This window comes from Helicoverpa zea, chromosome 6 (assembly GCF_022581195.2).
Source record: "Helicoverpa zea isolate HzStark_Cry1AcR chromosome 6, ilHelZeax1.1, whole genome shotgun sequence".
NCBI classification, from domain to species: Eukaryota; Metazoa; Arthropoda; class Insecta; order Lepidoptera; family Noctuidae; genus Helicoverpa; species Helicoverpa zea.
The window spans coordinates 10,756,924-10,773,847 of NC_061457.1; the positions used below are offsets into that span (position 1 = coordinate 10,756,924).

Sequence of the window (16,924 nt, forward strand, 5' to 3'; positions counted from 1 at the left end):
TAAGAAATATATGTACATTTTTAACTTAATGAAAAGAGAACAAATAAACACCACATTTGGACAAGATATTTGTATAAACACCTCGTAGTGGGAGCTTACGCGAAAAAGCTCAAATTTCAAATGAATATGGATTTACGGTGAAAGTAGGGAATTAATTCAGCACCTTTTGGGGCGCCGGCGCCGCGGCATTCACGCGTGGCACAAAGCTTGTTGCTCGTAAATTGCGAATGGAAGGGCCGACAAACGCGCAGTAATTTAGTTGACAGTGGGTACCAGAGCCGGCCGACAAGGAGACGTCCCGACCGCCGCGCAGCGCGGGCCCCATACAAAGCTTATCTACACGCCGCATCTAGAGCCTATTATGAGCCTGACGCCGAACTCAACACAACAGATCGTTAAGATTACGCTTTGCCAATACACAGTTCGGTAATTCATGCCGCATAAACGATTAAAGAATTCGCCGACAATTAAAAATTAATTAGTTATAATATCGACCCAAAAAACTGCACGAATAACTTCGTCGATGGAACGTGGCATTGACAAACGATTCCTGATGTTCATTGGTGTTTTTTTCTTACCTAATCAAGTGCTAATTTAGATTCATATAACAATGTGAGCTAGTCATCAAACTGAAACAAAACCATCTCAAGAATTAATGAGAACCATTTGATTGCATTACTCGTGGAACTTAATTGTCCGATCAACGATTCTTGGGTTGCGTTACCATGTCTCATACAAAGCTGGTCCTTATATACGCGGTTGAGAGTTGAAGTTGCAGTGCAGTCGGGTTGGTCGCGACGAGCGCCCCCAGTCCGGTGGCGACCGCTCGTTAGCTCCCGAGCCGGCATAAATCACACCGTTTTATGAGAACTCCCAATTTTTTAACATTTTGAGTTAATGAAATGCGAGCGCAGTATGGGACCCGACTAGCGACATTAAAAAGGACAACCCATAAGATCGGACAGTTTCTAATTATAATCCTGTCAAAGATGTGATATAAGCAAAGAATTGATGATCGCCTCAAACGCGGTGATTTTATCTAAGATAATAGCGATCTGTTGATAGTAGCTGTTGAATGTTAATATTTGTCATATTTTTTATTTGTTTGTCATCGAAGTAAACCCCTGCTAGGAGAGGTCATAAAACTACCATCGGTTACATTGTTAATCTGCTAAGGACGCCGTTTATCAAAGTGGTTCACTCGACTGTAAGCCAGAAGCAAACTGTTTGGAAATGCAAGCTATCGTTATCGGAATATTGGAAGTAAGGATCCCCCACCAAGTCCCAAAGCATTGCAACTAATTTGCAGCAGTTAGCAAGAATAACAAGAACCATTAACCACAAGTACAATAAGGGAACACGGTAGTGGCAGTCAAACGAGCAGCTATCAATCAAGCACAGGATCTTCGCTCATCGTACCGTAATGCCGCGATCCCTAGAACTACGACCATCCTGATCGCAACCATATTTCATAGGAATAGAGTTCATTATCCTTTAACGGAAGTCATGGAGAATGGCGCCAGTATTTTAGGATTTTCGAAGAAGCGAAAGGGTTAGGCTGCGAATTAAAGTTGCGCACACGCACGGAGGGGGGATCACTAGCGCCGACAAAGGCACCGCCGCACGCGAGCTGCCCGATTCACAATTAAGCCCGCGTGTGTTAATTGATATTAATTCTGAGCGGATGGTACAAGCAGAGAACGGCTTGCGTATTACTCGAAGATCGTTTCTGTAACTGTTCGCGAATTTACTGGCCGTCATTATGTTCCGGGTGGTATTGATTGAATGTTGAGTCATCTGATACAATTATTTTGATCCAGTTAATTTTCGGCTCAATATAAACCTTAAACGAATACCTAATTATTTCGAAACGATGTGTATGCGTCTTCGAAACATTTACAACATATCCGTATAGTTCATATAGTTATATCTGGAAAATATGTGACGAGAGGCTTTGAGAGCGAGTCGGGCAATTATGTCCGCTTCGGTTCCATACTTGGTTCACATTGCAATGGTCGAGGCTAATGTCGCTCGATTGGTCCTTTTACGCCAGTCGCTAATCGCTCCCACAAGATCCACATGACAGTCGGTAGGTACCGGGAATCGCGCCAAGGCTGGCGTAATGTGTCGGGTTCAAACGCGCCGCGACCGCGTCATCAACGCAATTAGTGGGCGTTGCGACATCCAGCACACTATTGACATTGAACCCTTGTTACGTATTTCACAGAAATGTGTTTTGATGTCGCCTCATCGTCACGTCTCAACTAATATGTGCGGACTTTAATCTCGAACGCATTGCTCGCCTCTAATTGCAGTGCATGCAGTCGTCTTTCAATTCTTATGTACGGTATCATGCCGAGGCATTTTTCTGCGAAGTCTATAATTGATATTGATGCGGTACTTAGTTAGATATTTGTTAGATTGTAACGTGCATTAGAATGAGTAAGAGCTGTGTAGAAAGTTTTATAGCAAGAGATGAGGACTAGGGTCTTCCAAGAGTGAGCCCGCAATTATAGAGGAATGCGCCTCAGTCGTGATGCTTGCGTTTGGTAAGATCCAGTTAAGTAGGCATCATGCATGCAACTTTTATAGCGTTGACCAAACTATCAGTGAGCATCTCGACGCTTACGTATTCTTGTCAACATTCATGTCCAAATCAGTCATGTTCTCACAGCGCACACTTAGACGCCGGAGCGACACATTTATTCGAGAATCGTGCGTCCGTCTGCACCCAGAGTCGCCCATTGCGCTTATCTGAGGTTTCGGTAGCGGTCGCCGTGCGCGATACACATCGGCGCGTGATGTCGCGATGCGCGGGCGCGGCTGCGCGATGCTATCGGCACACGAGCGCGCGGGTGGCTCGATCTCTGCCTCCGACTCCCAGACTCAGTTCACAGCGTCGCACATCATTGTCGCCACGGTACAGCCTTTTAACAACTATCGAGTTTCAAAGAGGTAGAATGTGCTATGACGGGTCCTTCGTGAACCTTCATTTAATAGGTATCCAATCCGATTACATATTAGACACGCAGCATAAATATATATCTACTCAAACGGCATAATAGCTCACAAACACGCATTACTGTAAATCAGCATTCTATAAGCAACATCACACGGCTCGTTAGCGACAAATCTTGCGTGAAAAGTAACAAATTCGTATATATCACAAGGTTTTTTTCTGACCGCTACCATTGTACGTGGGCTCCCATGTTTTTACGAGCGCGTTATGATAAACGACGCACCCTGAACAACTGTCGGGTTATAATCACCTCGGGTTCTGGGAGACGCATTATGGACACGTACGCCAACGCACGTACTACACTGGATGCTTTCATGTCCTGCGATGTTAGATGTCACCTTAACAACTCAACTCAACTCCTTACACTATCGATAGTAAGCGAACAGACAACACTTGTATCAGATTACACAGACCAAATCAAATTTGTTTTAGATCAAAGGCTTGAACCCACAAAAAAGTAATGGCGTATCGGAACACGAGATTACTTTTTCTGCATCAAAGAAGTCATCTGAAAGAATGCGAGTTGTCTCATTCGCTCACATTACAATTTGTTGGGTAGCAGAGCCAAGTCGGACTCCGTGAGAATAATTCCCGAGTTCCGAGTAACATGGGTTAAACGCTTGTATCGAGAGATACCGATCTAACCCGAGCTTCTCGTTGGCGCCATAAAAACAAAACATCTTCAACACGACCACTTTCTTCCCTAAATTATTCGTGGAATTTACGACGTTTCAACCGACAAAAATGTTATAACCTAATGAGAAATTATCATCATAGCCGCTGTCTGTCGTCCGGCAAAAACCGACTCATGCGCCGCTCCACGATGATGCCCGGACGCATATTTTTTATATTCTAAATTCGAATTATCATTTTCGTGTTTGTTTTTTACCTCGATCGTCGATTGTTTTAGGTTGTGGCGGGACAAAAAGGCGCGGGAGCCGGCGATGACTGTGCTTTTCTGATGATCACTCAACTTTGAGCTCGACACTCACGGTGGAGGATTTCTCTTATGCGCGAGCTACATCGACAGCTCAACATTGAACGTTACCACGGGCGTACACCTGATGCCGACGATGGATAGCACGTTTATAAATATGTGAGGAATGGTGCGTGGTGTGTTCCCAAGAGATATTGCGATATGATCGCCCGAAGGCGGCGACTATTCGGCGCGTGCTTCAGATTCCTGGTCCTTTTATCCGGAATTACCCATTACATACAATGACATTACGTTTTTACAGCGACATTATTTCTTAAGTTTCATCTAAGCCTTCATTACTGTAAACGGTTTCTATCAACTTACAATTGTACAAACAACTCTTACTATACATTTAAGGGTTCTAACGTTTATCGTAATTGCGGTGCACTTTGGAAATGCAATCGTTTGGACTTTTATTTAGGTAAGTACTTATATCTACTTTAACGTTACTTCCGGGGTGATACACAAGAATTGGATTAACACATAAGAAAGATATCAGCTCAATTAATTAATAAGCAGGATGTGTGTCAACAGAACCTGCAGGAGGGGGCAAAGGTCTAACAAATTTCCGAGCTAACTGATCGAACCTTCATTAATTTTCCTCGGACAAGTAACCGCCTGCTGGTATCGGAGACTAAAACAAAGAGGCATTATGTCAATTCGTAGCGAGTGCAGCACTAGTCGCGATATCTCTCAATCTGGCACGTCGTGCGCGGCTAGGAGATGTGACGTGGAGTGGTGCTAGCTGGAGGAGTGACGAGTGGAGCAGAGCCGGAGACGGGCGACTGTCATAATCTGATTATTAGTGGTGCGTGGCTGGGGCGGGGCGCGCGGCGGGCGGCCGGCGCGCCGCAGGCGGTCGGCGCCCGCGCACGTCCCGCTCGCGCCCGCAGGGACGCGCGCCCCGGCCAGGCGACAAGCGACTCGTGGTAAAACAAAAGGAATGTTGCCGGCGACGCTTTGAGGCGCCGGCGCCGCTCCCCGCGCAACCTAATCACCCATTTTAATTACGACACAGATCGAATCAATTAATCGGTATTTCTGTTAAAACAAGCGCCGGAATGAGCTTACGCTCGTTTGTTAGATATGATTTCTGGACGTAGATCCGAGATGTGATTAGACTTGTATCTCGTAAAAGTCGGCGGTAATTGTCAATATTACTGAAGTAATTCATGTTCACAAATTGACTGCGAGTGTATAACGCTGGGTTCTGCCGCTGCGACCGTTGCTAGTACCCGACCATGCGCAGACGTTTTTAATTATAACTTATGATTTTTTCAAGCGAATTCGGGCGCGCCCTTCCCGACGAATAACACAAGAATAAATAACGAGTTTTTGTGTTGTGTGTTTGTTTTTAAAATGGCGGGAGGTCCGCGCGACGACACGCGAGCGATGCGCGCCGGCGGCCGCGGCCCGGCTCGCCCATTTGTCATATTTCAGTTTTGAGAAAAAATAAATAACCTACTCTATTCCAACCGATGTTTGTTTGTACAGCGATTATTGAGGGTTAAGTATAATCTCTGAACATGCAGTGGAACAGATGGGCCGTGTCGCCGACAGCGCGTATCTATGCAGTTTGTTATTGTGCGGAGCGCGCGACCTGCAAGCATGTGGGCCTACAATGTTGACACGAGGATTACTGTCACATCTTCGTCGTCGTCAGTTTCGTAAAACTGTTTCGTTAAACAACACTTCGCGAAAACGTCTCGAAAGATTTCGTATCCAAAGTGTTGATTATTGTGGTAGCGATTCGTCTTATATCCTGTATTAATTAGGCCTACAAAAGATGAGGCGATAGGCTCGCGTGAACAAACACTCAACCTGTATAAAGGTAAACATGTTGGCACATAGAGTCGCCCAGCCCTGTCTATGTATCTACAAAGCAATTTACAATTCCTCACAGGTGGGAAAATTGAGATGGCTGTTTCTACAGATCCCAAGTTAACACATAAAGCTTGCGCATGGCCGCCGAGCGAGGCAGGTGTTAACTCCGACTGCACACGCCGCCCGGCCCCGCTTGCACAAACGAACCGCCCAAATCCACTGTTTGTGCAACCAATTAACCCGCCGAAGCCAGCCCCTCTCCGCGAACCAAACCAGATAAAGAACGGACAAGAACAGCTTTTAACACTGTTTGAACAACAACTAAAAGCTTCGAATTACAGTACCCAATGTTACCAGTTCCCAACGGGGCAGCTCGCATAGAATAACTCAATTACTGCGCGCACGCACCTCGGCTAGTGCTCAATACGAGAAACGCATGAAATATTTTTGACCCATTTGGATTCGTATGGCGCCAGGGTCGGCGCCAGCGCGCCCCCGGCCTCTCTCACGCGGGATCGTTAATACAAAACAAACAAAAGTGACCTCTAGACGGGCGCGGCCAGCTAAGCTAACGAGATTCACCAACCGCTGGATAAAGCGGTAAATTATCGGAATGTTAGCCGGGCGGCGGCGCGCGGTGGTCTGCGCCGGCGGCCGCGCCAAAAAAACGTGTAGGAGATGACAGGAGCACAGATGAACCCGGCTAATTATCGGCCAGCGCAAAAACTGCGACAGTGCGCAGGCGCGCCGCTACAGCCATCGCGCACGACAGCTATTCGTTTGCGAACAGCGTCTAGTTTTTACTGGTCATTTTAATAAGAGAGTGGTCGACGACGCGATGCGGTCCTCGAACGCTAATTACACGCCATTAATTACGGAATATTTTCATTTTTAATTCCGTCAGAAGTCGAACGGACGTGATGTTCATTATTGATCGAACTTTCTTTTGGCGGTGCGCGGCTATGGTGGTCGGCCGCCCTTCTTTACCGTGAAACAATTACGTATCCAAAAATATGATTAAAATATCTAACGAGTCAATCTGCGTCTGATTGTGAGAGCATAGACAGTAATGCATGCATGTTCCGGCGGCATGTGGTGCAGCGAGGCCGCGCGGTGGGTCGCCTCGGCTCTCGCTCGCAGGAAGGCGGAGGCGCCGAGATCGCGACGACTGTGTAATTTCTTCACTGCTCGCACCCACATTATCGATCACGAAAAAAATATAATTGTAGGGGTACCGTCGTAAAGCAAACAAGCTTATAATAAGGTGTAATTTGTGCTCGGCCATTTAGAGAAATGCACAAATTGCCGGGGCAGCTGTTTGTTTTGTCTATGACGGAGGTCCGGCCCCGTCTCCCAAATTATCCGTTAACAAGGCTCGCGTCAGATTCAGCAGTCCTAATGGGTTTTCGTTAAGTTTTTGTTATTATTTTGTAATTTATTACGAGTAATATGTTTTTGTGTATTGGATTCTTGGATTCCGACAGCTGCATTGTTTAATTGAGTCGATGATGGTTAGACAAAGTTTTTTCAATAAATTCAAAATGTCGCGTTGTCGCTGCGTGTCACCGGCGCATGCGCAGGGCGGGCGGAGGGCGGGCGGAGGGCGGCGCGCCTTCCGACGAAACGTTGATAAACGGTGTGACAGGTGCAAATTATGAAATATCTCTCAATTCAATATTGATGCCAATAAAAAGAACTGCGTACATGGAAAACAATTACTGGCTCTTTATTTGCCAATTTCACGGTAAACATAGTCAAGCAATCGATGTTTTGTAGAAATAAAAATGTTAGGAAACTAAATACCATGTTTTTTGTTGTACTGGTTGACATTACTTACAATACGGGCTATGGAATGATGCAGACCTGTGGATTTGTCCGAACGATGAATTAAGATGATTTCAACAAATAACGTTTACCGAAAAACCAATTTAATTGGACTTATTGCTGCGAGCCAACTGCCACAGAAACTACGGGCGCACCGTACAATTCACTTAATTTCCAAGAATTTATGTTTTAATAATGACTTCTTGCCCGCGGCAGTACGGGTCGCGTAAAATAATTTCTGAGCCCCTTTCACATAGTTAAGTGGTCTTACACGATTGGCACACAAAACATGAATGAATCATTGACTACTTATTTATAATGGATTGTCGCCAATTTTAGGAGATAGCGTAATGACTTCCTTTGCTTGAACTGACCGTACAGCAAAACTACTTTCCTACGCTTTTCCCAACTATGTTGGGGTCTGCTTCCAGTCTTAGTCGGATGCCGCAGTGAACCAGTGTTTTACATGGAGCAACTGCCTACTTGACCTCCAGTTACCCGGGCAACCCGATACCCCATTATAAGTCAACATAAATACAAAATCTAAATCGTTCATGGAAAATCTTATGTTTCACTTTTCACATTTTTCAGCAGTTCCTTTAAGTCCACAATGAACATAAGTATTTTGTTATTTTTGTATGAACTTACCTTCCACCCTTGGTGATGATCATCTCAGTGCCGATATCATGGAAGCGCCGCCAGAGGTCGCCGTTGAGCAGTCTCGCTTCACATGCCGGCGGCTCTGCGTCCGCGCCGACGCGGTGTTCTATGGAAAAAGAATCAAAATTACTATCTTTGCTTCATTTTCATCATCATTGTTAATTAATATATTTAGTGTCCTACTGATGTGCTGACTAAAAAAGTGACTGAAAAAAAAGTACTATACAGTGAGAGAAAACAAAAGAAAATTGAATTTTCTAAGTCAACTCTGATTGTGGGTCTGCATAATGTAACGTATTTAGTTGCGATTTGGTATGGGTATAGATTGAAGTCTGAGAAAAATGTATCATTCTATATTTTATTCATTAATAAAAGGTATAAGGGAAGTAGTAATTATTAGAACTGCAAACTGTAATAACTGCAAAAAATCTAAAAAATAAAAGTTCACACGTTCTATTAACTTTTCAAATTAAGTTAATACCTAATGATGCGATCATTTACTTAATTAAATTACGCTCATAATACTTGCAATTTAATTTGATCGTAAAAGTTTATGATGGTATAACTTCTTCAGTTTGCCCAGTTACAGTAAACTTTCTGAAATATATTTAATGAACTACAATATCAATTTTAAACGTCTCCCAGCTCATTTTATCCGCATAAAATAATATTTATTTACTTAGTATCTATAAATATTTAAAATAGTAACGATAATATATCTCTAGAACTCCGTGAAGTCATCTAGATAAACCAAGTTTATTGGCTATATATAACTGAGCCGTATATTAATTATTCTAAATAATTATTTGAAATAAAAATAAGTACCTATGTGTACCTAGACATTGCATAAAATACTGACTGGACTTGTTAAGCAGGGGTATGAACATCGCTACTTGTGTAAGTGGTTTGAAAATATAAAATAGGTAATCAAATTGTCAAGATTAACCAGATGAATTTGTGAAGTCTGTAATATTCCTAATACAAGATACATACAAATCATTTTACATATGTAATTATATATAAATAATGCCTTTTGACCATACTTGCAAGATACAAAAAAATCCTAAATTATACCTAATTGTGAGTATGACAAAATAATGATAATGCATGCAGGCAATATCTATTTTAGACAAAGAAGGTTGTTGTAAACTTGCAAGGAGGTATTTATTTACTTAGCCTCGTTCTAAAGTCAACAGCGTTTATCATCCATCACTGACCATTGCAAAATAATACTTTATTCTATGCTAAAGAATTTGAAAAAAGGATGCATGCATCGTTTAAGTTTATTTACATTATTCCACGCCTCTTATACATCTGCCATTTTGAAAACCCATTTAATTTGTTTCATTTAACGCATGTAACAAAGTGTGTGCTAAGTATGAATGTAGATGGATGGAGAGGAAGAGGACGACCTAAGAAAAGATGGATGGACTGCCTGAACGATGACATGAATAAGAAGGGAGTGAGTGTCAGTATGACGAGTGACAGGCAAGAATGGAAGCGGAAGACATATTGCGCCGACCCCAAATAAAATTGGGAACAGGGCAGGAAAAAGAGAGATTTAACCATCTAAAAAAAAACTTCTACATTTTAACTAATCGGTTATTCGAAGGCATGTTATATTTCCACAAAGACCGTCAAACCATATCACCACGTAATTTAAGAAGGTTATAAAGTTAACAGTCAATATAAAATGTCCGATGAACCTCATAAGATATTTGGATGTATAAAATTAGATTACGAACAGTCATTTCGCACTCCGTTCAGCTCTAATCTTTTCCTTCATCACTGTTTCAATTTTAAATTAATTATATGCGGTCATATTAAATATCACTGACGTATGCGAATGACATTTCAAAGTAATCAGAATCAGGTCCATCCCTATATTGCAAAAATATTCATTCATAAACTTAAATTGTAATTTATGATCGTGTGGGCGGTTCATTTGATGCAGTTTGTTAATATGGGTATGGTGTATCTAATTCATGTTACCTAAAATACTTCTTTTCCAGACTATATTGTACACTTGAAAACCCACGTTTTCGAGTTCAATTTTTAAACTGAAATATTGTAACCCTTTGCTTTGATCAAACCAACAATATGACTGTCAAACTCAGCGGATAGACACGATTAACTCCTGCACAACACACATGCTACTTGTTGTCTAGTAAAGCACGGTGACAAATCGATCCATGTATCGAGAACCACCGTTAAATGAAACGCAATAAACCTCGGTATGTAACTGTTACCGACACTCCAATCATTCACGACTTTATTAATTAATAATTTACAGTCGTTAGTTCAAGCCGACACGCCGTGCAAGACATCTATGGCAACTGCACTAATGAGGTAATACCACGAAAATGCTCACAGAATCTGATAACATCTACAAATGCAACATTTTATTTTTAAACCTTATTTTGCAAGAAGTAAAGTTTATTTTTGAAGTTACAGTTTGTATGATTACACGGTCTTCTTGATATTAATATTGTTTTTTTACGAGTGAAGTTTTGGCGACGGGCGCCGCGCACTGCTCGGATCAAAGGACCGATATGAAAATTATTGTATGCGTTGCTCGTATGCGCTTTGTAAGGTTTTAGTATTGAATTTTATGTTCAGTTTATAGGTAACGTTTATTTGTGTATTTGAAATTGAATGTTACATTTCTAATTAACATTAAGGTCATGATGCGTTTTTGATTGTTGTTAATTTTCCAAAATAGTGTTCACTTTGTTGTGAAACTTTTTAATAAAACCCATAGCTAACTATGGAGTCTTATATATTATATTATTTATGCGTCCAGGTAACTGTTAAACAAACTTATTACATACAAGGGTTATTTAATCGGAAAACATCGTTATTATAACTCAACCATTGCTTATGTCAGACCAAAAATATATCTCCCCAAAAAATACAATTTAGTACAAACAACACGCAAGTATTCTTCTTACATACAAAAAGCAAACACACGAGTTCCCAATTATTTGATGACGCAGGACATTGATGGCTGTAATGACAGCTGCGGCTGATTTAAGAAGCAATTAACTTTGATCAGCCGCGATCATCCCGGCCTGAATGGATTGACACTCAATGAAATATAATTGTGGGGAATCTGCACCAGATTTCGGAAATGTGATAAAAGCTTTTATAAAATGGGGATAAAACATATTATAATATTAAGTATGGTAGCCGAAAAAATCTTCTCCTATTTGGGAAGTCGGTTAAAAATGAAGCCATTTTCGATAATAAATTCTGTAAAATTCTCATTTTGGAAAAACTATCTTTTTCTTACGCAGATTTCAGTTAATCGCTCTATAAATGTATGTAAACAAACAAATAAACATTCGTATTTAAAATATTGTCTTCATGCGGTTTATGACTTGTGGTTTTTACTTCTAAGAACTAAGGCAGCGCTTGTTTTGCTTTTGTAAGGAAAAAAATTATTTGGGAGATCTTGAGCTCTTATTGAAGACAAATTTAATTTATACGTTGACAAGAGTGTTCATTTAAAAATATGCATTACAAATGTATTTAGCATAAAAATTACAATAAAAGATAATATCATATCATGTAAGCGTGAAATGGCCTATCTTTAAATTACTATAGTCGTCGACAAATTGACACTTCAGCCTAGACAAAGACAGGTGACATTATTATACTACTTGGCTATAAAACTTAAGGAAGGGACAAGAGAATAGACGTCTATATTATATACCTATTTTTATATGAAAACCATCTAAAAGTTTGACATTCAATAATAAACCTTATCACTAGAAAAATAAGTTCGTTAGTCCCTAGTTGACTATTAACAGGTGCACCACAATATGCAATACCAAGTGACATAATATCAATCATGCTGATCAATTATACACCCTATGATTAAGGTGATAAGGCATAAAATATCTTGTAACAGGTCGATTAGTAAAAACTAGCCATTTATAAGTAATCTAAATTATTTCACAATAATGAATAATGGACGCCCTTTCGTCCTAATAGGGATTACGTAGAAACCTTTGAAAGGGACAAATAGGGGACAAAGCAGGAATAACGAGTGTTCTTGCATCTAAGGAAAAATGTATTTATTCATAATAATAATTATTCAATAAATATGTATGTGTGTCTTTTTTATTCATTGTTATATTTTTCAGAGAGGTTTATACAAATAAATTATGTTTCTTGACTAGTGACAGTGCATATCGCTTATATCACAAGTTTTTTCTAATTCTCAACATAGGAAAAAGTTAAACAGAATCTATGTTTTAAAGCCCCTAGAAATTGCTAGTTGGTATAGGTGTTTGTACTCAATTGTGACGTAAAAACCTTTCTAAAATTTTCTAGTATTTCGATGTTTGAGTGGTGGTAATTATCGAATACCGTATAAGAATCCATAACTAGAACACATGGCAACTCCGAATTCTACATACTTCCCGAAAAACCTTTCACTACGAAATAATGTGGCTATTTCGTTTTACATAGCATCTAGATTGTAAATAATATACCTAACAGTTTGTGACACTCATTTCGATCATATAAGTTATTGTAAACCACTTCATATTATTAAGTCATCCGTCGCGTCTGTTTTTCTATCTCTTAGCGATAAACTCAAAATTACTGCACGGATTTTCATACGGTTTCCACCAATACATACTTAGAGTGTTTCATGTGGAAGGTATAGGATTATAATATTATATTATAATATTCTGTAGCCTACCTATCGTAAATTAAAACAAACACAACGGCTATCAAATGCCCCTTTTACCCTGTAGGTTAAACCACAAAAAGTATCGTTATTTAATCCGAGCTTAAACAATGGAATAAAAACACCACGAATGAGTAGATGCCTGCACGTGAGAGGGGGTCATTACGGTGAAGTGTATGGTGTCATGTACTCATGTAGGTAGGTATATAAGGTGTATATCCTTTGTGTAAGCTGGTTAAGAATACTAAAAAGAAAGTCGATAAGTTACTAGTTAGTGTAGATTATGCAAAATGATAAATCTAGTTATGTATAAAAGGCCTGATAATTTAATAATCAGTATAATAATATCTTTTTTTTTTATTTATTTAAATGTTTAAGAGAAATAAAGAAAAACTTCCAAAATAACTAAGCTCTTACAAAAGACTTCAACGCGCTTCGTAACGAAATATACAATTTAAATATTATACGCTGTATTCTATTTTTTGTTCTGTCTGGTTCTGTCCAATTCAATTTACTTATTTATATATAAACAGTATTTATCAAAACATTCTTAACATAGAAGTATTTTTTTCTATCTAAACTTTTATCAGAAAATGTACATATTTCTAAAGGTATAGATAGTTCAACTCAGATTTGCGCGCGGCCCTATGTGTGCGTCGGCTTGTAAATATACAACTTTCATTCGTGTGACAGTGACGTCGTCCGAGCATGACGTGTTCTCATCGCTTTTTGTTATGGGTACAGTCGTTTACGAAAATGTCTAGTTCTTCACGGAGAAAATGTTTTAAGGAGTCAGGTAGCGTTTCAAAAAAATGAAACAACATTCAAAGCTTTTTATTATTACATTTTACAGTTTATCATTATTTTCTCATACGGCTTTTCAAATTGACATTGACAGTATCTAAGAAATAAATGAAGTGAAATATCTAAGATGAATTAAATACTCCTTACATATTTTCTAGCTCGGGGTACTCGGACAATAAATAAATGTGTGGACTAAGAATGTAAAAGACCTATAATTTAGTATAATAATGGAAACAAAATGTGTGGGGAATTTTAAAAAATTATAGTGCTTCGCATAATGTCGACCAAAATAAGACGGAAATAATGAAACTCATAAATGAACGTTTAAGTCAAATTGATGAAGGGATGTTGGGTAATACTTGTCGACATGTACAAAAGAAAAAAGAAGAATACTATAGACATTTTGACATGGAGTCAGAATTTATAATTAACATTGGTGAAAGTAGCGAATCCGAAAATTCATCATTTGATTTTTCAAGTAGCGATACAGAATCATTATAAATAAATAAACTAAATTACGTAATAACTGTACTTTAAACAGCCGTAAACAACCCCTAAATAACTGTATTTGTACCCGACTGTACCTCTTGTCACGCACACAAAGTCACTGTATATGTACGGTAGACCGCACATCAGTGGTAACTGTCATCCACCTTAACTCAATAGTAATAAGTACGATTTTCCTATAAAACTGTTACCACTGACCTGAAGTTGACTGTACAAGGGTTACCCACACATAGGGCCGCGCGCACGACTGAGTTGAACTTACTATACCTATTTATTTTCTATAAAACTCAAAATTAACAACAATCGCCTTTCCATGCATTGTTTTGTAGCCTATAAAGTTGTTAACCACCGTTTTGTTGAACCCTTGTGTTAATCAAACCATTTGTTTAGCGTCCATTGAGACAAGTCTGAGACCACCGCGACTATCGCTAGGCGTATTTGTAGTTCCCATCTTTTCTTTACTAATAAAGATAAAATAAAGATACATTTTCTTTTGTTTTTAGATTTGGGGATCTTTAATTAAGTAGAAATAGCAAAATCCACTTCTAGTTTTGTAATTGTGTAGAAGTACCGTTAACTGGCTTCTTTTGATCTCGAATATAGTAAGTTGTTATTTATTTTTTTAGTTCAATATCGAATAAAATATATTATCATTCAGATTATTTATTTTTTTAAGAGTATTACAGATAAAACTACAGTCAAAACCACTATCTACAGAAGAAAAAATATAAAATCAATTTGGTGCGTTATAAAACTTGTTTATTACCGTTATTTATTATGTATTATATAAATGTATTTATCGGTAAAATTGCAATTATTTATGTCTTCCCATCTATCATATTAACGCTATAACATCAAATAATTATTAATAATATTCTTAGTAACTTTTTAATCTTATTAAAATAGTTGCAAAAACCTGAATCGATTTTAAATTTGAATGACAATTATGTGCTTTAACGATTAACACTTTGTTTTAATTTGTAATTAATTAGCATATTCTTGTTATTTGTTAATTAGTTCATACCTCATTATTGCAACGACTCTATTAGAGGCAGGTATTCAAGATTAGGAATATGCTTATACCTAATTAAACGTGAAGATACAGTTATTCAGCCTGTTACCTTATATATTAGAATCACTGAAATAATTATAGTGAAAAACCATGCACAATGAAAAAAGTTAATTCGTATGAAATTGCTTTGCAAAAGCCTTGTTATAATGCATTGCAAATTGTTTTTCTGTATCAAAGAAAATTCAGCATCATCACCCGTGCCTTTTCCCAACTATTTGGGGGTTGGCTTCCAGTCTAACCAGATGCAGCTGAGTACCAGTGTCTTACATGCAGAAAAGTCAGTATAAATAGAAAAAATGCTGTTGAAACTACAGAAGGTTATCTAAAGCTAACAAAATATATATTCAAATGTGATAATTCCTAAGTAAATTAGTTTATCGCATGTCCAGATCAAAATTATACGTTATGATATTATTTATGCTGACGGCTAACAAGATTGTTTGAGTTTACAAACGAGTTTCAGTCACCAATGTTACGACATTATGACCTGTTATATGAGATTAGATGTTAGATAAGCAGATTATAATAACCTTGTTAGGAAAGAAAAGGCTGTTTTGCAAGCTTTAGTTAGGTATAGAAAGGTGGAAAGAGAATCTCTGAAATCAGGCTTATGGGACACATAACTTAATGAGAATTACATACATACTTAGAATAAATAACATATATCTTTTACATAAAAAGGAAGGTTTTTTGAACTTACGCAAACCGCTAAGTGACGCCGCATGCAACATTTGCTGCCTCAGCAAATACTCCCCAAAGTGCGCCTGATCCATCATCATCTTGCAATTACAACAACAGACACAGAATACCAGTCACAGCAAAGTCACTTCACATTAACATCATCAGATCAGTCTCGAAAATACATAAAAACCTTCTTACAAAGTTCCAAAATAGAACACAAATACACACTTAAGCCTCACAAAAAGTTCATAATTAAAAACAAACGAAAGAAGGAAAGGACGACGGCTATACGTGGCTACGGAGCGACAGCTGCGTTTACACTGAATCGCTTTTGCGTAGCGGGCGGCGCGTGCGCATCGCCCCGCCCCCTTCTCCTGATTGGCGGAGAGCGGACTAATGGCGGCGGGTGTCAAAGCCTTCGCGACTTGAATTGCCTTGTAGCGCTTTCCTCGAGCTTTCCGCCCGCCTTTATCTGACAGGTAATCGTGCTCGATTGTTACGATTGACATTCGAATTCGGTGCGTAGGCGCATGTATCGATGCAGGCCTATTGTTGCTTTCAATGGATCTGACTTGAATACATGCGTGTGAGATGTTTTATATTACATTGAGTGGGATTTATATAACGCCTTTATTTGCCTGTTTGGAACTTTTTATGGTTTTGTAACTTGAATTTAATTAATCACGATTTGAAATCTTTAAGCTAACTTTGACACTTTATTTAGGATTTGAGGTCCTAACAGTGACTCACTTATATAATAAACACGATTTACTTTATAGTTGGCCGATTTCAATAAATGTTATTTTCACAATATTTATTCGTGTGTTCGTCTTGGATCGCGGTGCCTACAAGGCGCCA

At 39.0% G+C, this 16,924-nt stretch overlaps 1 protein-coding gene across 1 annotated transcript in view; it reads right to left on the minus strand.

The window, feature by feature from the left end:
- LOC124631254 (T-box transcription factor TBX6-like) overlaps positions 1–16,550 on the minus strand; it is a 31,637-nt gene extending 15,087 nt beyond the window's left edge. The window contains exons 1-2 of the mRNA XM_047165533.1: positions 16,086–16,550; positions 8,292–8,409 (exon numbers count right to left, since the gene is read on the minus strand). Of these exons, the coding sequence (XP_047021489.1) occupies positions 8,292–8,409; positions 16,086–16,164 (197 nt within the window). The 5' untranslated portion in view covers positions 16,165–16,550. The remainder of the gene's footprint in view (positions 1–8,291; positions 8,410–16,085) is intronic.
- Positions 16,551–16,924: the final 374 nt, after the last annotated feature.